This window comes from Nanorana parkeri, unplaced genomic scaffold, assembly GCF_000935625.1.
Source record: "Nanorana parkeri isolate BGI_ZX_2015 unplaced genomic scaffold, ASM93562v1 scaffold1489, whole genome shotgun sequence".
In the NCBI taxonomy this organism is placed as follows: Eukaryota; Metazoa; Chordata; class Amphibia; order Anura; family Dicroglossidae; genus Nanorana; species Nanorana parkeri.
Genome location: NW_017307757.1, coordinates 375,945 through 396,554, shown reverse-complemented (window position 1 = coordinate 396,554; position 20,610 = coordinate 375,945). Strand labels below are relative to the sequence as shown.

At 41.4% G+C, this 20,610-nt stretch overlaps 1 protein-coding gene across 2 annotated transcripts in view; it reads left to right on the top strand.

Annotated features, from left to right (window-relative positions):
* Nucleotides 1-19,237, top strand: part of RCL1 (RNA terminal phosphate cyclase like 1) — a 26,052-nt gene extending 6,815 nt beyond the window's left edge. The window contains exons 3-9 of one of the 2 annotated variants that reach the window (XM_018570259.1): nucleotides 298-473; nucleotides 1,362-1,436; nucleotides 2,755-2,879; nucleotides 3,690-3,815; nucleotides 4,288-4,444; nucleotides 18,113-18,216; nucleotides 18,767-19,237. In XM_018570259.1, the coding sequence (XP_018425761.1) occupies nucleotides 298-473; nucleotides 1,362-1,436; nucleotides 2,755-2,879; nucleotides 3,690-3,815; nucleotides 4,288-4,444; nucleotides 18,113-18,216; nucleotides 18,767-18,914 (911 nt within the window). In that variant the 3' untranslated portion in view covers nucleotides 18,915-19,237. Of the gene's footprint in view, nucleotides 1-297; nucleotides 474-1,361; nucleotides 1,437-2,754; nucleotides 2,880-3,689; nucleotides 3,816-4,287; nucleotides 4,445-18,112; nucleotides 18,217-18,341 lie in introns of both variants that reach the window. The other variant, XM_018570260.1, reaches the window with a different exon arrangement.
* Nucleotides 19,238-20,610: the final 1,373 nt, after the last annotated feature.

The window sequence follows — 20,610 nt, the reverse complement described above, 5'->3', positions numbered from 1 at the left end:
CCCCCCCCCTCCTCTATCGTTAACCTACTTCCAGCACTAGTGTATATCTAACCCAAGCCTAAATAAATTGAGGCATGTCTCTGTTTTAGTTGCATGCCTAATCCATTTTGATGTGCTTTGTATGATGATCTCTTTGAACATTTGTTACTTTGCTGTATGTGTCTGTAAATAAAGGGTGACCAAAAACTGAGTTTGCACACAAAGATTAGACATATCTATGATGTTATCACGATATGACAAGACCATACTAGTGAATGGCCCTAGTTTGTAATCATTTTCCGACCGTCTTTCATTTAGGCACATCATTGTACTATCAACCTGGTCTCCTCTTTGGTGGAGCTTTAGAGCATGAGTGCAACATCCAACGTTCAATCGGCTACTATTTGGAAAGTCTCATCTGCCTAGCTCCTTTTATGAAACATCCGTTAAAAGTGACACTTCGCGGGGTCACTAATGATCAGGTCGATCCTTCGGTAAGATTTTAACCCCACAGTGGAAAATATTTTATGGCATGAATCAAGCTAGCTTACAATCTGGGAATTGATGTCCTTTCTTTTTGTGTATCCTCTCTCCTCTGTGGCATAATATTGACTGACAACCCAAGCTACATGGTGGCTTTCCTATGACATGGTGGGGATGTGCTGATACCCTTGACCATTGGAGGATGGCAAATAGAAGCATGGGCACACTATTATAAATTTGTTTTCACAGATGATATAGATGGGTAGATAGATACATTTAATGAGTCCTATATAGGAGAAAACAAATTTGTTTACCATACTACTAGGCCATTGTCACCAGCCTGATTTTACCTTTTCTCTAGTAACCTAAAACAAGGAATTGAGTTATGGTTTTGTGGGAAGGCTTTCCCTAGATTGTGTATTTAAAATAAGCCCCTGTTGTGTCCATTTATTTTGGTCCAAGTTTTTCTTGTAAGTTATTCAGAGGGAATATTTAGTGGTTTACTACATATCTTTATGTATCATTGTCAGGGCTAAAAAAATATAACAAGAACATATTTTTCTTTCTTTTTTTTAGTCACGTAAAAACAAATATTGTACACTTATGGTAAGCAGTATTCAGCCAGCAGATGGAGCTATAGTCTCTTCATATATTTAGTTATTTCTATTTTCATCTATATTAAAAGAAGCATCTTGTTTACAAAATTTAATTCACTCATCTGTAAGAATCCATCAGAGCGGTGAGTTATCTGGTATTGGTGTTCTGAGTAGCAGAACTTGAGAAACACTAAATACATTTTTTTGGCACAAGCTAAGAATGAATAGAAATATTGTGCCAGCCTTTCATTCTGATACAACGTGTGCAAGAGACCGTTGATTTTTGTTTCTTTTCTTTTAAAGGTGGATACTCTTAAAGCTACAGCTATTCCTTTGCTGAAAAAGTTTGGCATAGATGGTGAACATTTTGAACTCAAGGTAAGGTTTTACCTGGCTTGGTGTGCATGTAATGTAGAATAAAGGCATAGGGCCATCAGAAGTCTTTGTCTCTTTGTCAATAGGACAGTTAGTGAGGGAATATCTCTTTTTACAGACCCCTGTATAGTAGTAAAAGAAATATAGTCCTTTCCTTTTTCACTCTTTAGTCCTTTCCTTTTTCACTCTAACAAAAGAAGTTTGGCTGCGCATACACTTAAACGCTTGTATTCATCGCCTGTATTCATGTATTTGTGTTTTTTGTAATGTTAACAAGTGCACAGTTTATTGCAGCCATTTGCCTGCTGCTGGTCAACATGTAAATATCAACAATGTGTAGTCAGCTAGAACCTCCTACGTCCTAGCAGCCAAGGATACTAGGCAGCAGTAGCGGCCTGCACCCTAACAACCAAGGGTTTTATTAATAGCCTGTAAGGGCTTGTTCACACGACGTCCGGACTCTGTCCAGATCAGATCAGTGCGCTCATGCACCCAAAATCCATCCCAATGTATCCCTATGTGTTTTATGGGCTACAGTTCTCACCAGTCCGTTCCAGTCCGGACAGAAAAAAGACTGCATGTCACATTTTGTCCGGAAATGCAGGAACATACTGACAGCCCCACTCCAACCAAAAAAAACTGGAACACATCAAAAACGCACTGCATGCATAGCACCGCGTCTCCAGATCTGGACCAGAAAATCGTGTGAACCAGCCCTGAGTGCTGACACTTTGTTGATATGTACTTGTTGACCAGTGGCAGATAATACTGCGTTTTTGGCTGTCTACACTATGTATCTTGCTGCAAGTGAATGCCAGCAAGATCCTGCATTTTACGTTGTGAAATAGGGTTTGTCTGAATGAACCCTAAAGCATTGCAAGGTGCCTGCTATACACTGGGCAGGTTATTTGGGCTTCTTATTTTGCACAAAAGTATATATCAAGTGTGCAGAGCTGTTATATATGGAGTAAGATGCCTTGCTGGTATTGGTATTTTGGCAACCCTCTGCAGCTTAACATGACCAAGCTTCTGTCATATTTGGGAAAATATGCTGGGGCTTATTCTTGTACTAAGACTGGCATTATGCTTGTATATAAGTTGTTGTGGTTTTTTTTTGTTTTTTTGTCCATTTGAGGCCTTTCACCTTTAGGCTATGCTGCTGCCAGGAGATCGGACACTGGCTAACAAACTGTAGGCCAGCCTAGCATAACTTCCTCCTACTACTACCAGCATGCCTCGGTTTTCTGCTAGTTTCCTAGGAGGATGGATATCTTCTAAACTCTGCTGTGTGGAAAACTGACCTATTTTGTTGTCTTTCTAGATTTTGAAAAGAGGAATGCCTCCGGGAGGAGGAGGGGAGGTAATTTTTTCCTGTCCAGTTAGGAAGGTTCTGAGACCGGTTCTTTTGACAGATCCTGGCAAAATAAAGCGCATCCGAGGAGTAGCGTATCCTTTTTTTTCAATCCAGCAACTTTTTCAGAGTTCAACGCATTCCTAAACTATATTGTCAGGAAATGGGGTACAGAGAAAACAATGTATATTGCAGCTTATCAGTACTTAGATGGGTAAACACAGAAATAGTAAATGTTGATCCTTGCAGAAATTAAGTGTCCTTTCTAACTTTCTGTTCAGTGAACTTCTATTGCCACAGTTATCAGCCTTCCCAGTTCTCTGTGGACTATGGGACTCCTCCCACATGTTATGCACAGGGTATTCTTTCTGTAGTTCCAACACACTTCTCTGTCTTAGAGTGACAAACATTTCTCCTCAAGTACTGCATGATGTTTGAATGTTGTCAACTAGTACAGAAAGTGTGTTATTGGCAGCATCACCAGTGAGGATAAAAGGTGAAAGCTAATGCACCCGCCACATCTTGGCTCTGGTAAGCTGCATTATGTAACATTTTGTGCTTGGGTTTATATGCACTTTATCAGAATGTCCAACTTTGTGAAGTGCAACAAAACATTTAAATCAGAAGCTTTCAGAAGGGTAATAAACATAGTTATCAAGCAAGTGAGGGAATGATGAAGCTTTCTGTGCTACTGCAAGTACGGTAACTGCTACAATGTAACTCCCTCTTGGGTGGAGATGGAAATCTCAGTTCCAAAGTATTGTTTGGCTGTGATGTGAACAGCTGTGTTTTTTACAGACCTATGTATTTTAGTTTTGCATGGTGGTAAGTAAGCCATGGTTTGCAGTGGGTATTTTTTTTTCCTCTGTTGCAGTGGATTCTTAACCTTGACCCTTGACTGACAGATATTCAGTTCGAGTCTCTCCACAAATTGGCAACCGAATTGTGGAATCAGCAAGAAGTGTTCTGAATAAGTTTCTTCCAGATATTTATATACACACAGATCATCTTAAAGGGACAAATTCTGGAAAGTAAGTATTGTTTTTTATTATTATTATGTTTTAATATGTTTTTATGATTCAGCATTTATATAGCACTCTCAGTTTGAGCAGTGCTTTACAATATGAGGACATTACTATTACAATACAAAATGGTTAGGAGGGCCCTGCCCGTGAGCGCTTACAATCTAAAAGTATTACGAACTATATTATTTATCTGTTTTAGGCATCAAAGTATACTTTGTGTTATAAACCTGGTATGTTGCTTTGAGTTAACACATTGATGCTGCAATAAGGAAAATACAGCACAACGGGTAATTTTACACTATCTCCCAAAACAGTGAGGGATTTTCAGTATGCCCATACTTTATTGCATTTGGGTTATAGAGCTGTGCTGTGTATTTCATGGCTGTAATGCTTGTGCTATGTCCTCATTTCTAAGCTATGGCATAGCTTATAATATAGTTGTCTGAAGATATTTGTTACAATCTTCTTTTGTTTCCAGGTCGCCTGGCTTTGGTTTATCTCTGGTGGCAGAAACAACGGAAGGATATTTCCTAAGTGCTGAACTTGCATCAAACCCTCAGGGGCAGGGTTCTGTGGTGCTACCTGAAGATCTGGGGAAGAACTGCGCTAAGCTTCTTTTGGAAGAAGTATACAGAGTAAGTGGATGTGGTTGTCTGTGATTGGTCTGTAGGATTCCATGTTTTTTCTTGATGAAAACTTAAATATTTCATTTGATATGGTGTGCCATATTTTATACATATTATATACATATATATATCTTTAAACACTAAGCATTTCTGTTCAGTAGCCGTTTTCAAATAAAAGGCAGCATAGTAAATGACAGATGAACAAGAAAAATATCAGACAGGTGAGCAAGGTTTGTATTATGGTGTGAGGGATAGATGATACACATTCACTTGATTTTGTAGCCAATTCTCTAGGACTAGATTTTAAGTGCTAAAAATAAACCCGAAAGTGATCCAATCCTCAGAAATTCAAAATATTCATATATGTTCCCAAGGAGTGTGGAACCCAGAATATGCAATAAAGAAGAAATATCCTCCAAAGGGATACACTCCCTGGGAAAACATCACATACAAACTGATATCTATAAAAATAGCAAAACGTATTAACATAGCATATTTAAAAACAGGCTCACATTTCACATGATCTAAAAAGCTACTCCGCGTATCCTACATAGATGATCAATGCAATATCTATGCAAGAAAGTGAAAAAATGGTTCATTCATATGAAAACCAGCATATAGAACACAAAAATTGGCTCAAACAAGATGTGGATCATCTTGAAAATAATCCTCAGGTGGTAGTGATCACCATAGTGACACCAACAGGTATTTGGAAAAAAATGTAAAGTTTTTCCACACTCCTTGGGAATATACACTGAGTGGCCAGCTTATTATGACCACCTTTGTAGGCAAATTAGCTATAATTTTGCGCTGAACTTGCTAGAGGGCCAGACCATTATAAATAGGGAAGCAGGTTGTTTACCACGACAGTAGAAGTGATTTTTTTTCTGAAGATATGGGTAAACAACGCGATGTAACAGCCTTTGAACGTGGGATGATTGTTGGCGCTCTGAGCCATGGAGCGAGTATCAGCAAAACAGCAGAATTCGTTAAATGTTCAAGAGGGGTTCATTATTAAAGTGTTTAAAGACTGCCGCAAATCTGGGTCTGACTGTGCGAATTGTGGCCGTCAGCAACTAGTCAATGTTAGGGCAGAACAGAGAGTGGCAAGACTGGTACAAGACAACAGAAGGGCAACAGTGCAGTGTCAGATTCCTCGCATTACCTTTCAGCATCTCGTGGAGTCACAAGGCGGCCCAACAAAGCCATCTCGTGGAGTCATCTCGTGGCCCAACGAAGTACTGATGGGGTGGTCATAATAATCTGGCCACTCAGTGTATATGAATATTTTGAATTTCTGAGGTCTGGATCACTGTGGTTTCCCCGTTCTTGTGAATCCCCCATTTCTTTCACTTCTAAAAATAAACACCCTACTAAATCCTCCTTCTTTTTTTTTTTTGTTACCAAATTTTCCAATTTTGTAGGACGATACCTAAAAAGGATGCTCTCGTTTTGTAGATTTATCTGCATTTTTTTTCCCTGCATAAAGTATTTAACTTAAGCAAAACCACTTTTCTTGTGCCTTTTAGCCTGAGAGCACAGCAGCTGTAAGCACGGCAGCTGTAACTTTTCAGTGATCATGGTGCCATATCTCGTACACAAGCAGTGATTCTGTGCTTAGTCCATGTGATATTTGTAGCTTCATAATCAAATCAATTGGATGGATTTAAGGCAAGCAACGAATAGAAATGCATATTGGTCACTCATCTTTATTTTATTTTTCAAATTTCAAGAACAGAAGTAATTACATGCTCAAAGAAGATAATTGTAGACAAACGCCAAGGGTTATCCCACCAAATACATGGTATCAACACATGGGTCCTTACTCCCCTCTATTGGTCACTGATTTTTAACATATGTCCATTTGGTCCATGTGTCCATTTGGTCCATGTTTGTGTTTTGACACTTGTATTGTCTGTCAGAATAAATACTTCAGTAGATCTCCAGGCCAAACTTTTTTTTTCCCACATAGAATATGTGAAAGGTGAAGCTGATTTACTGAAGAAGTTGGGAATCTTCACTCAATAAATTGTGTGAACATTTACTTCAATTATGTGAAACCCAAATTCCTAACAGGAATTTACTGTTAACATGAAGCGAATCTTCAGAGTTTAAGTGAACATTGCCAACTACTTTTGTAAATCAGCCTCAATATCTGGGACTGTTATAGATTTCATAGCAAAAATATTTTACGTGACAGCTCTAAGGGATACATTTGCCTATGCACATCATAGTGGGATTATTTTGAGCAGAGATCTGGGCAATGGTTGTGTTTTTTCAGCCTGTATGTAGGGGAGGGGCCAGCAAAGTAATGCTAAACTAGATGTGTGTACTGACTGGTCGTGTACAAACTCTCTGTATTAATTTCCAAATGTCAGCGTCTACTTGGCTTTCTATACCAGTGTCCATTGCAAGGCTTTGTTTTTTTGGCATTATTCCTGCATCAGTTTGCTATGTTCTAGTGTTGTGTTTTGGTTTGCCATAGTTATTTTATTACCACAGCTCTTTTAAAACAGACATTTGCAATATATAGGCATGCTTGAGTATGGAGGTGTCTTAATAATTGGGTATATGAACAGATGTGTCCCCAGCACTCCTTACAGCACTCCTTACAGCATTCACAACCATAGATTCAGTAGTGGTGCTCGCAGTGATATCCCGGATGGTGCCGTGCACAACAGATTTGTGTAGAAGAGAGTAGAGCTGCAACAGTTAATCGATTTAGTCGATTAAAATCAACGATTGAAAACGTTGACAACGTTTTCGATCGTCGATTCGTCGGCTATCGATTGATTTGCCTGTTCGGGGCTGTTCCGGGCTCCACATGCGGCCTGAGCCACACGTCACACGCTGCGGCCGCCGTGCCCACGGCACAGGCCTTAGAGGAACAACAAATCCCAGCAATAATATATTAAACACCCGGTATAATGTATTATTGCTGGGACTTGTTGTTCCTCTATAGCTGGTGGTATTCTCCATTGCGCTGTATAATGTATTTTTGCTGGGATTTGTTCCTCTATAAATGGTCAGTGGTAATCTGCATTGCGCAGTATAAATCATTAGGAAGCCGGAAGCAGCGCAATGGAGAATACCACCAACTATAGAGGACTACAAATCCCAGCAATAATACATTATATACAGCGCAATGCAGAATAACGCCAGCTACAGAGAACTACAAATCCCAGCAATAGTACATTATAGTATAATGTACTATTGCTACATTCCTCTATAGCTGCTGGTATTCTGCACTGCGCCGCTGTATAATGTACTATATTGCACACCACACTTTTTTTTTACTTCCACCGCGCCAAGCTTGCTCCCGTGATGGACTACAATCTTAACACAAACTAGTCGTCAATCACTGGAGCCTTTTTTTTTTATATCCGATTAACCGATTAATCGAACTTAATAATCGACCAACTAATCGATTATGAAAATAATCGTTAGCTGCAGCCCTAGAAGAGAGATCACCAAGTGACTCAACCCCCAGCTTCCCGATTGGCCGGGAAGCTGTCTCCAAGCTTCCTCGTCATTACACACCCCCGGCTTCCTAATTGGCCGGAAAGCCAGCTCCATGCTCCCTGGTTACCAGGGAGCATGGAGCCGGCTTTCCGGCCAATTAGGAACCCGTGCAGCACGTAATGACTGGCCGCCCTGCTTCATGATACTGGAAGTTCCGGCATCGGGAGCATTTTATCCTTTATCAAAAGCCAGTCTGGAATGCAAGTGACTGGACTGCCATATCTACTGTTTGTTTACAATTGGTAAGGTAAGTTCAGTTTCACTTAAAGTGGGTGTGGACTCAAAAACTAGCTATCTTATAGAGAACATCTAGCTATGTTAATTGTGCCTAAACAGTATCCAGACCAAAATGAATTCCTTCTGAAAAGTAGCAGTGCATTTTCTGTGCCCATTTTCTCCTTGCTGGATAGAGAGCTATACATGAGGACCTGCACCGTAAGGAACCCCAACAAGAAAAGCTGGAACTCGCAACACTTTAGAAGCAGAAAAAATTGCCTTTTACATACACTTTAAATGTTGTATTGAGTACTGTACCTTTCCTCACAAAAGATTTCTTCTAAAGTGGTCCACTGTAAACCTATTTAACTACCTCCCGGCTGGCCGGCCGTTGAGCTTCTTGGATGTAACTGGGCGTGTATAAATGTCCTGTTAGTCCCGCCCACTCGTGCGAAGCGAGCCAGAGCGGGAAAGACGCATAATTTAAAAACTGGCGGCGATGCCTGTTAACATACAAGCGATCCGCCGGCTGTAGAGCCGGCAGATCACTTGTATGCAGTCCCGGTATGTGCGCCCCCCCCCTCCGCGGCTCCCCCCCTCCCGCTGTCACGCGGATCCCGGGCTCTGCTGTGCCCCGGTGCGAGCCCGGGACAAGCATAGTGGCTCTCTGACAGGATTAGAGGGAGGTCGGTTCACGATCTCCCTCCGGTCCCCTCTCCGCTGTCATAATGCGGTGTATATTACAAATCACCTCCGCATTCTTGTGTCACTCTCCAGCTTCAGATGCTGGAGAGAAGCTGATGAAGCAGATCTCTGCTTCATCAGCTTCTTCAGGGGGGTCCTAGGTGACAGGGGTCTTGGAGACCCCTGATGTCTCCATAAAGAGGACCTGTCACTTCTTTTGCGATCATATATAGGGGTTTCTTAGCCTCCTATGTGATGGCAATAAAGTTAAGTGGAAAAAAAATTAGTTTCCCCCCCCCAAAAAAAAATTTTTTACGTTGCACATACAAAATAAATTTGAAGTTCCCACCCCTACATACACGCATGTAAACATGCGTCATGTGTGCATACCTGCAAAAACGACGATTGCGCCCATTACGCCGCACATGTTACATATCGCCGCGAACGTCTGAGTGAGAGCAATAATTCTAGGGCCATCAATCACTGATGATACTAAACTGATGAGCTGTAAAAGCTTTTAAAGCGTCGCCTATGGCCAATTTTGGGTATGCTAGTTTTTTGCGAGTGCGCACAATTTTTAAGCTTGACATGTTTGGTGTCTATTTACCCGACGTGACCCCGTCTTTTATATTTTACCAAAAAAGTGGGTAATATTAGTTGTTTTGTAACACAAATGTAAAAAAAACGTATTTTTTTCAAAATTTTCAGTAATTTCTCCTGAATATAGTAAAAAATAAAACCCCCAGTGGTGATTAAATACCACCAAAAGAAAGCTCTATCTGTCCCCAAAAAATGGTATAAAATTAATTTCAGTACAGCGTTACATGACGGAATAAATGTCAAAGTACTGCAGCGCTGAACACTGAAAAATGGCCTGGCCAGGAAGGGGGTCTAAACACCGCAGTCTTCAAGCGGTTAATGGAACAATGTAAATACAGTTGAAGTTGTTAGTGTTCAGGTGCCCATACACCTTACGATTATCGGACGTAACTTTTCGTCCGATGATCGAATAGTCGTACAATTTTCGTACGGCAGCCCCATCCTGCCCCGATGATCGCAAGATTAATTTAGCTGTAATTAACGAAAAACACCTGGACGAAATGCGGTAATTGATTTGCCGTATTTTCGTTAGCGCAAGCGCAGTGTAGATCGTACGACTTTTGACGGACGGAAACGCCAGCAACCTTACTAAAATCGTACGATCTAGCAAAGTTTTCAAACATGCTTGACCGTCAAAAGTCGTACGATTGTACAGTAATGTCGGTCGGACACTGCAATGCACACATACGATTATCGGCCGAAAAGTCGATCGCATACGAAAATCGTCCGATAATCGTAAGGTGTATGGGCACCTTTTAAACATGTTGATAGTGCAGATACCAGCAAAAGAAAGCTGAATCTGATGAAGAGCTAAGTATACCTACATATTTATGCGGGTGCTTAGTGTAGCATGGACTGCACGGTATGATTTACTCTTGTCATTGTGCCCAGGACAGCTGCCCAAGGTCTGTGTTGGCAGGGATCTTTCCTGGCTCTAATATGTCACAGCCAGATACAAATGTAAAACAAGAAAAGATTCCATCAGTGACTTTTGTGCTGCTTCTCCCTTTGTGTCGTATAAAGACGGCTGCCGTTTGTCCAAGAGGATTTGAGATGATACATTGAAAAGTCCGAGGTAGCGTTTTTCTGTGGGAAGCCACCCTCATTGATATTCCGTTTCAGTTAATAAATACAAGTAAGGCGGCTTGAACAGAAAGCAAAGCAAACTAGTGACAGGGTAACACTGGATTCTTTTAAAGTGCAGAGACCAGCGGAGGTGACATAACCATAACTCCAGTAGGGAATCGTGAAATGGGTCACTTTTAGCTAAAGACGGGTAAGTTGCAACTGACATTTACAAATTTGGGGGTTTTTTTTTTTTTTTTCCAGGTGAATGCAGTAGATTCTGGCACTTTTTTTTGTCAGTTTAGCATTTAAACGTAGCTTATTAAGTCTATAGCACACGTCCTATTTGACATTTAAGTCTGCATTCTTCCACTGAGTTTTATTAATTGGCAGAGGGTTCTGGCTGTTGGCCCTTGGAAGCATAGCTTTCGTAACTCTTACATAAGAGGGACTGCCTCCAAACTAGTTAATATAGGGCACTACTACAGCCTTCTTGACTGTTTTTTAGTCAGGTTTTGAGGATCAGTTTTGTGTGGCTCACATTTTAATGTAATTTATTGGATAATAGTTTTGTGCTAGACTAAAAGGGTGTGATCTACTTTATTAGCCTATATAGGTGATGAGTGTTGGCTGTCATTCTTCGAGTTTTACTTTTATGGTCATGAGGTGCAGAACAGTAACCTGTATCAGTAAGAATGGCATGTTCTACACTAGCAATATCATCTTATGATGCATTTATGAACAGTATATGAAAATGTTCATTTTTTTTCTCTGGATTATAAAGTTAGCATTTCAACCTTTTATGCTTCAATACCTTTGAAGAAAACTCATGATGAATACTCCTAAATACAACAGCAGCAGAGTCAAAGCCAAACCGTAGTGTATACTGCAAGTTTTTACCAAGGAATGCCTGCTAATACATTCTCTTGTTTCCTTGTGTAATGCACTGACATTACCACAGAGAATATCTTAAAGCAAAGGATTTTCAAATTCCAGGAGCCTGATGGCCATTGTGTCTAAAAACATTTACGCTGAAATTGCATGCTTTGTAACCAAGTCGGTTGTTCACACTTGGCAATTGTTGATGAATATTTGGGATGATGGCAAACGTGTGCTAGTTGCCTGGCTGTCTTTGGCTTGTGCACGTTCCAAGCCACTGCACTGAAATGTCTGCAGATCGTTAGTAGTTCAAAGTTTGGTCTTTGCATGTTTGCATAGCTTTCTGCATCAGTAATTATTATAGCCATTGCAGCTATACCTGGGAACGAGCACTGTCAGATGTAATGGTTATAGACAATACTTTGCCAATGTATACTGCGCCTGATTAGACAAGCGTTACTATACATCTGTTTACTACAAAGGCCAGCACCTCCCAAGTGTTGTATTTAACATCTGCTATAATGTTAGCCATGTGAATCATCTGCTCCCTCCTATCTCCATGGAACTCAGGGTAGATTTCTGCACATTGGTTTTTCTATTCCTGCCCTTAAAGGAGAACTATGAGGTGAGTGAAAAATCACTCATCCTCATAGTTCAAATCCGATGTGTGACAATGAAACTGTCACATGTCGGCTCAATAGATCAGGAAGTGAGCGAACACATACCGTCGCTCGCTCACTTTTTGATCTCCCTGCAGAGAGTGGTGACTGTTAGTCACCGCTCCACACAGAGATTCCCCACTCCGATACTCCAGCGCTGACTGAAGGAACGGACGGGGAGGGGGTGGGTACAGCTTGCTCTGCCTCTAGATAGGCAGAGCCCGATGTCACTGGCGCAGCTGGGTGGATCTCGACAGTAATGCGATATACTGAGCTTTGGCTCACGGGAGGAGGTTAGTATATGTGCTCCTGTGGAGCCTTAAGAGAACTATGGGGAAAAACACTTAACCCCGTAGTTCTCTTTTAAGGCCTCCTGCACGCGGGCAGAGAAAACGCCACTTCTTGAGGCTTTTTTTTATGGCTCAGAACGCATCTGTTTTAAGCCAATGTGTTCATCCTTTTGTGCAGTTTAGATCCAGATTTTAGAGCAGTGTTTGGGGCCATAAAAAAAATGCCCCAAAGTGTGTTCAGCATGGGAGCTTACTGGCATACTTTACACACACTCAAATCCATTCTACCAGCTAGAATAAATTCATATTCTAATTAGTAGAATTTGTTTACATGCATACACTTCCAAATTCTTGTACACTAAAATGCCTATTTGTAAGCGGAGTTTTTCTGACCGCTTCTGGCAGAAAGATCCAGAAAAGATGGGAGAATTTTAATATGCCCATGTGCATGAGCCCATAAGGCTGTAAAGAAGGCATTACACTCTCACAGCTGGGCTTTCCAATTATTGGCTTGTACTGCATTGTGAAGAATGTGACACTATGCTTCAGCTTTGTAGTGTTACACAAGTTCCTGGTGGCAGTATGTCAACACTGGAATCTCCAATAAATAGCAGGCAGTTGGTACGTGGTTCAGCTTGTTAAGAATCACATTAAACTAAAATATAGCCATAGGTATTTGATTGGTGCTGTGCAGCCGGGAGAAACTATTAAAGCCCAACTCCAGCAAAAACGTTTCTTGTAGTGCAATAAAGCAGTTATTTAGAAGAATGGGGAAGGATTACAATATCTGTATTGCTTTGTGTGTTCCTGTCTCAATGGCACCCATTCCTGATAGGAAATCACCCAGATGGGGGCACAGACAGCAAAAAACAAACACTTTTGTTGTGCTCTGTCTCCATCCATGAGATCCCAGCAGTTCTTGTCTGTGATTCCCTGTCACTGGGAACAGAAGGTGAAGGTAAATCTCATTTGGGATGCAGCATGTTGCCATATTATGCATTTAATTTATTTGACATTTTCAAGCTTGTCCGACCTGAACTGGGAACTGAGGTTTAATTGGTGTAATCTTTCTTCTTCCCTGTACCAGAGTGTATTCACTTGGGCACCAAGGAATTGTGATGAGAGGATATCCATAGTATATTTGTGCCGGCTGCTGGTCATTTTTTCCCAAATGCAATATCATGTATTGGAGCTTACCAATCGTTAAATGTGGTGGCTCCATTAGTTTCCCTTTTTTTAGGCTTTTTTTTTAGGGGGTTATTGGCTGAATGGAAAATGCCTAACTAGTTCCTCCATTCATGCTAAACCGCATGGATGGAGAAATGTCCCTCTGCGGCTATTGTATTTAGACAATCTCCCCTGCTGGCTTCAAAATACCTGAACAGTGCCTACATCTGACTATTTTTAGCCCAGCTCCATTGATTTTTGGAGTGCCACCCACTGAGTGAAGTTTGACAGATTCATGAAGTATAAAGCCAGCTTAAAGGAGAACTATGGGGGTCAGTGTTTTTCCCCATAGTTCTCCTTAGGGTAACGGGAGGACACAAACTAGCGACCTCCCGTTACCCTAAGCTCAGTATACCGCGAGCTACAGCTCGCAGTATACTGAGACGCCGGAGCGGATCCCGACGTAGATGACGGGATCCGCCCAGCTGCGTGAGTGACAGCTGGCTCCCCCGTCCGTTCCGCCAGTCAGCGCTGGCAGATCGGAGAGGGGAATCCAGCCCCTCCCCCTGTCACGGCAGAGAGCCATGACAGGATCGAGAGGCGAGCGAACCCGGCATGTGTTCTCTCACCTCCCGATCTACTGAGGCGACCTGTGACAGTCTCATTGTCACAGGTCGGCTAGAACTATGAGGTGAGTGAAAAGCACTCACCTCATAGTTCTCCTTAAGTCCATTATTTTTCAACACCCTTTAACAGGCTGAGCCGTCCAGCAATAGTGGCGCAGAGAGGGTTGAAACAAACCATTTTAACACTGATAGGCGTTTCTTACAATGGTCGGCTTTTATCCATTTATATTAAATCTTTATCCCAAAAGGGGAAAAAAATAGCTGTAAGTGTTTAAAAGTGTTATCTGGTATTTGGCTTTAATTTGTTTAGTCAAGTCCATCTAACACTACCCTTTCCACGGGATGACAGTGCTGCTGTACAAGGGTGACTCCATTAATGCAGTGGAGCCAACCCTGTGACGGGAAAAAAAGCTTGAAAAAAGAAAACTAATGCAGGCACTACATTTAAGGATTATAGCATCTAGTAGACTATGGATGCAGATATATTTTCATTTGAAATTAACTGTATTTTAAATATACTGTATATGAAGAGGGATTTTTATATTCCATGTATGAACTGTCATTCTTGCTTTCTTTGGCATGAATGACTGCTTTATACCCTTTGTCACTGCCTATAAAGGGGATATACAGAATAAGCACCAGCCACAATGAAGTGAAAAATTTAGCTGGTTTTCATTAATTTAGGCATTATACAATATTGAGAACAAAAAGCTGCAGCTTCTTGTGGGTTACCTGAGCACAGTCCCAGACCACACCTAGATGGCCCTTTTTTGTTAACCGCAACATACTAGGCAGCAAAAACTTGGAATTCAGTAGTGCACAATGCTTGTAACGCTGGGTTCAAATGGTTGTACTACAAGTCACATGCAAAAACAAAATGGTGCATACACCTTTTTGGTATCCTAGGCAGCCCATTAATTTGTTAATGTGTATGTGTGACCTCAGCACAACAGCATGATGGTACAGTGACTTGCAAAAAGTATTCACCCCATTGGCATTTTTCCTATTTTGTTGCATTGCTACCTGGAATTTAAAATGGGTTTTTATTTGGATTACATGCAATAGACATACACAAAATAATCCAAAATGGATCCAAAAACTAATACGGCTTACCCATTTGTATTGCTATATATATAAACTAATACGGCTTACCCATTTGTATTGAGATATATATATATAATATAGCAATACAAATGGGTAAGCCGTATTAGTTTTTGGATTATTTTGTGTATGTCTATTGCATGTAATCCAAATATAAACCCATTTTAAATTCCAGGTAGCAATGCAACAAAATAGGAAAAATATATATATATATATATATTGTGGCAATGCCAGGGTGTCTTTTGGCAATATAGTCACCCAGGTCTCTCAGCCAGGGGGGCTGAGCAGGTTCTTCCCAGGTTTTCCTGATTTGGCTTGGGTTCCTGGAACTGGGAGATTTCAAAGAGCATTGGGAGGGATGAAATCTCCATTCCTGGGTCCAGGCTTTAGTGGCAGCCAGCACCTGATTTTGCACCTGTGTGCATCCCTCATGAGGAGGGTGCTGGAGTGTGTTCAGGGCTCCTGCTGGGAAGAGGGACAGGTGGTGTCTCGGAGTCAGGCGGACTCCACCCAGAAGCCAGGAGGCTGTGTATGTGTTGGAGGCTGGAAGGCCTAGAGAGGCTGAGAGAGCCAGGCACCCAAGGTGTATGGGTGTGAAATCAAAGGCTGCTCAAAGTTGCTCAAAGTGCCCAGTGTATTCCTGAAGAGATCCTGTTGAGGAAAACAGTAAGGTCCTGGGACCGGGACACTGAACAGGATAACCTGTGAAGGGTGAGCATTGGTGAGCCCATATCTGTTATATGCTGCAGCAAGCTATTTATGTTGGACTTCCTTTACTGTCTGCCTTTTGAACAGAAAATAAAGACGTTTTGTTAATGGAAAAGCCTGTGCGAGTGCTCTGTGAGCTCCCCAATATCACAATATATATATATCTCAATGTTCAACACCACTATACAAGTGGCACCATGAAGACCAAGGAGCTCTCCAAACAGGCCAGGGACGAATTTGTGGAGAAGTACAGATCAGGTTTGGGTTATATATAAAAAAAAAATTGAAACTTTGAACATTAAGGTGCCCATACACCTTATGATTATTGAACGAAACATTTCGTCTGATCGAACAACGGCCCCATCCTGCCCCGATTATCGCAAGGTTCAATCAGCGTTAGTTAAAAAAAAACACCTGGATGAATTGCGGTAATCGACCGCACATATTTTCGTTTGCGCATGAGCAGTGTTAATCGTACGACTTGACGTACGGAAACGTCACCAACGACCAACCTTGCAAAAATCGTACGATCGACTGAAGTTTTCGACATGCAGGAAAGACAAGTCGTACGATTGTATAGTACTGGGGGTTCGACACCATGAAGACCAAGGAGCTATCCAAACAGGTTAGGGACGAAGTTGTGGAGAAGTACAGATCAGGGTTGGGATTTCAAAAAATATATAAACCACTTTGAACATCCCACAGAGCACTATTAAATCCATAATGGAAAAATGGAAAGAATAAGGCACCACCACAAACCTGCCAAGAGAGGGCCACTCACCAAAGCACAGGGACCAGACAAGGAGGGCATTCATCAGAGAGGCAGCAAAGACCAAAGATAACCCTGAGGGAGCTGTAGCTCCACAGAGGAGAATGGAGTATCTGTCCATAGGACCACTTTAAACCGTACACTCCACAGAGCTGGCCGTCAGGGAAGAGTGGCCAGCGGAAAAAAAAAAGTAAACACATTCGCTGTTTGCCATGTGGGAGACTCCCCAAATGTATGAAAGAAGGTAGTGAAAAGAAAGGATAGCTGCAATAGCCTGACTATTGTTATATGCAAGGAATTGTGCACACTGATTCCTGTATTGACAGCACCGGCTAGAAAAAGGCTGGTGTGCGGTGCATCTAACTGATTGAGATATATAGATACATGTCTGACACATGAGCAGTATTTGCTATTTTATGTTTTTTAGGATTTGCAGATTGACTTTTTAGCATTATCTAATATGATACAAAAGTATTCTGTAGTACAGGTAATGCAATTAAATGAAAGTTTGGTCTTCCTTTCCCTTAAAAATAGGCCTACCCATTTAAAGGAAATCCGATCAGTTTTTTTATGTGGAATGACTGCTGCACATGTTCTTTTGCAGACACCATTTAAGTTCAGTGCGTGTGCGCACGCATTATATTGTGTGTCATCAGTATAAAGGTCTCCGCTTATGAGTTCTAATATACTGCTTTAGCCTGCTTTTGATGATGCATAATGGGAAACTTCCTTTTTTCTCACCTAAAATGCAGTGCTCCATTTGGACCACTGAGGGGCAGTGTAGCTACAACACACCCAAGATCCATTAGCTAGAATTCTAAAATAAACATTACTGCTAGTTGTATTGATTTTGGTTTTTCTTTTAACATGGTTTTGGTTTACAATGTAATGCCCTTAGATGTCAATCTCTGTGCTCTGATTGCCAAAGCTTATAGTCATTTGTGTAAGGCTGGGTTCACACCTAGGCGTATTACGTATGCACGTCTGTTGCGCGACCGTCACGCGGTCTTTTTACCGCGTCTCGCAGTAAAAAAAAAATCGCGCGACCGTCGCGCGATTCCGAAGGCAACTTGGCTGTATCCCAATGGAAAACGCCCTCCAAAACGGCCCAATGAAGTACATGTACTTGTTTGGACGTCAGCCGTTTTGTAGGGCGTTCGGACGGGCGGAAATACGGAAAGGTGTGAACCATACCCATAGAAAACAATGGGATTTTCATGGTTGTACGTTTTGTAGAGCGTTCATAGAGCATTGAACGCCCGACAAAACGGAAAGGTGTGAACGGGGCCTAAGGATTTCTGTGTTTACAGTTCATTGTCTATTTTGTATCCATCCCTGGGGCCTGTTCTCCCTTGACCCGTCTTAAAGACTCACGTGTTTGTGTTTTTCAGGGAGGATGCGTGGATTCAGTGAATCAGAGCTTAGTTTTGCTGCTTATGACCCTGGGGCAGCAAGATGTCTCCAAAATCTTGCTTGGACCTTTGTCTCCTTACACGTAAGTTTGCTTTTGCGATGTGTAACTGCTGATCCAGATAATTCCTTTTTATAGCCCTAGATTTTGTGTTTAGACGAGGACTCTGGGACTATCAAGTGATCACTTGTGCTTTTTTTGTACTATAGAACAGCATTTCCCAGGCGGAGTCTGAGAATGTGAACTGTCCTTTTTCGGTTATCATGGTACCGGTGCTGTATATGTAATTGGTACAGTACTGTGATAACTGAAGAATGGTGGTGCCATCGAAAGACTGACTGCACCTGGTCTCTTTGAACAGAATACAAACCTCCATAGGAAGCCTCAGGCTGCAGCATGTCAATCTAATCGTTTGATCTCTCCTATTGAAAAATACTAGTTTTATAATGTGCTCAAAGCCATGGTGTTTTCTTAAATTCTGAAATGTAGCTTTTTGATAAGTGGCTAAATCCATAAAGCTGGCAGTTCTGGCTGAAAGCTGCATAGTGTTGCCAAGAAACTGAAGGAGGGAGTGTCCTGTTTTGCTGAAATGGGGAATTCATTTTTTCACTCTGTTTTCCTGTGTGTTTGGCAGGATTGAGTTTTTGCGGCATTTGAGGAGCTTTTTCCAGATCATGTTTAAAATTGAAAGCAAGACGTACGAAGAGCGTAAAGGAGCAGAGAAAGCGCTGTTGACCTGTGTCGGCGTTGGATTTTCCAATCTTAGCAAGACTATAAAATAGTACGAAATTTTAGGATTTGTGAGCTCCTCCGTGTGCCATTGCAATGTCCCATTTGGCTGTGCTCCTGTACTGGCGTACTGAGCCTGTAGTTTCCTGAGATGGTAGGAGGGAAACAAAAGTCTTCATTGTTTATCACTTTGGGATCATCCTGCAATTCCTCCCTAAATGGGCTGTTAAATCTAAAACACACATTGCCATATATGTAAAAGGAATAGCTAGCCACGTGTCGCATCACATATTAAAAAGAATTCCTGTGATATGAAGCGTTTCATTTGTTTAAACTGTCACATTTAGTTTTTTTCTTTTGCAGTGCAAGTGCAAAGTGATTTATTTATTTATTTTTTTAATTGGATGAACATATCTAATTCCAACTTAACTTGAGAATGGCAAAATCTTGGATCCTGTCCAGATAAATTCCTAAATGTGCGTTTTGCCAGTTTTTCCAAGAGTCAATCAGTTCATTAGTGGCACTTGTAAAGATTTGGCAAATGAACACACATATATTGGGGGAGGAGGGGAAGCAAAAACAGATTTTTTTTGTAAAGGGTATACCAGAATAGCTCGTTCCCTTCTCTAATTAGATATTTTCAAGTAAAAATATGCTGCTGGCAGCTTCTTTGAAAGAGATACAAACTGTATTTCTACAGAGTAACCAATTCCCACAATACCAACATTTTCAAAATTTGTTAATTTTAGGCAGAAGGCTTGTGTTTAATATCGCTTGCCTTCCTGCCCCCATTTCAATTCTTGCAGGGCTGCAGCAAGTCTCCTTTGGATAATCACTGCTAGTAGTCTTGCACCAGGCCACTGTGTCTTATGTGATATTTTATAGACAATACATTATCACATAATTATACAGTCCCATCACTTTACATAGTTGCACATTCACATCAGTCCCTGCTTTCAAGGAGCTTACAATCTAAGGTCCCTAGCTCACATGCATACATATAATGGCCAATTTAGACAGGAGCCAATTAACCTTCCAGCATGTCTTTGGAGGAAACAGGAGTACCCCATGGAAACCCAGGCAAGCACAGGTAGAACATGCAGACTCCATGCAAATAGTGTCCTATCCGGGATTCAAACCAAAGGACCCCAGTGTTAAACTAAGGTAGAAGTGCTGACCACTAAGCCTCCATGTTTTCCCATAGTAGCTATTTAGAAACACTTTTTTGTGTTGCAGTGAAAACGAAAACATATCTGTGAACCTGTGGTTTAAGCTAATTGGTACCTAAAAATAGTTATACTGAGGCTTACTACAAATAGAGATGTAGTAATTTGATTTCTTGATCTTTAAAGCAAAATTTTAGTGGTTTTAAAACTGCCATTAATCTGGAAAACGTGTCAATGTGACATGATTTTCTCCCTGCACTACATCTTCCAGTAGACCTTGTCACCTAAAGGAAGTGGGAGTAATTGTAGGGCTGAGATGGGCAAGAAGAGGAATGCCCCTTCTGTCTGTCACTCTGACGCACAGTCAGGTTCTGTTATTCATATTGCCCGGGTGGTCACTCTGACAAAGTCCCATCCTTAAGCAGAAAGTGATCGGAAAATACACTTGCCTCACTTTCAAGTGCTGGGGCACTACAGCTACGGATGTTCTCCTGCTGCTCAAACACATATAAAATGACCTTGGGGTAGCTATAGATTAGTGTTAATGTCTAGAGAATTGAGCTTTTTCACCCCCCCCCCCCCT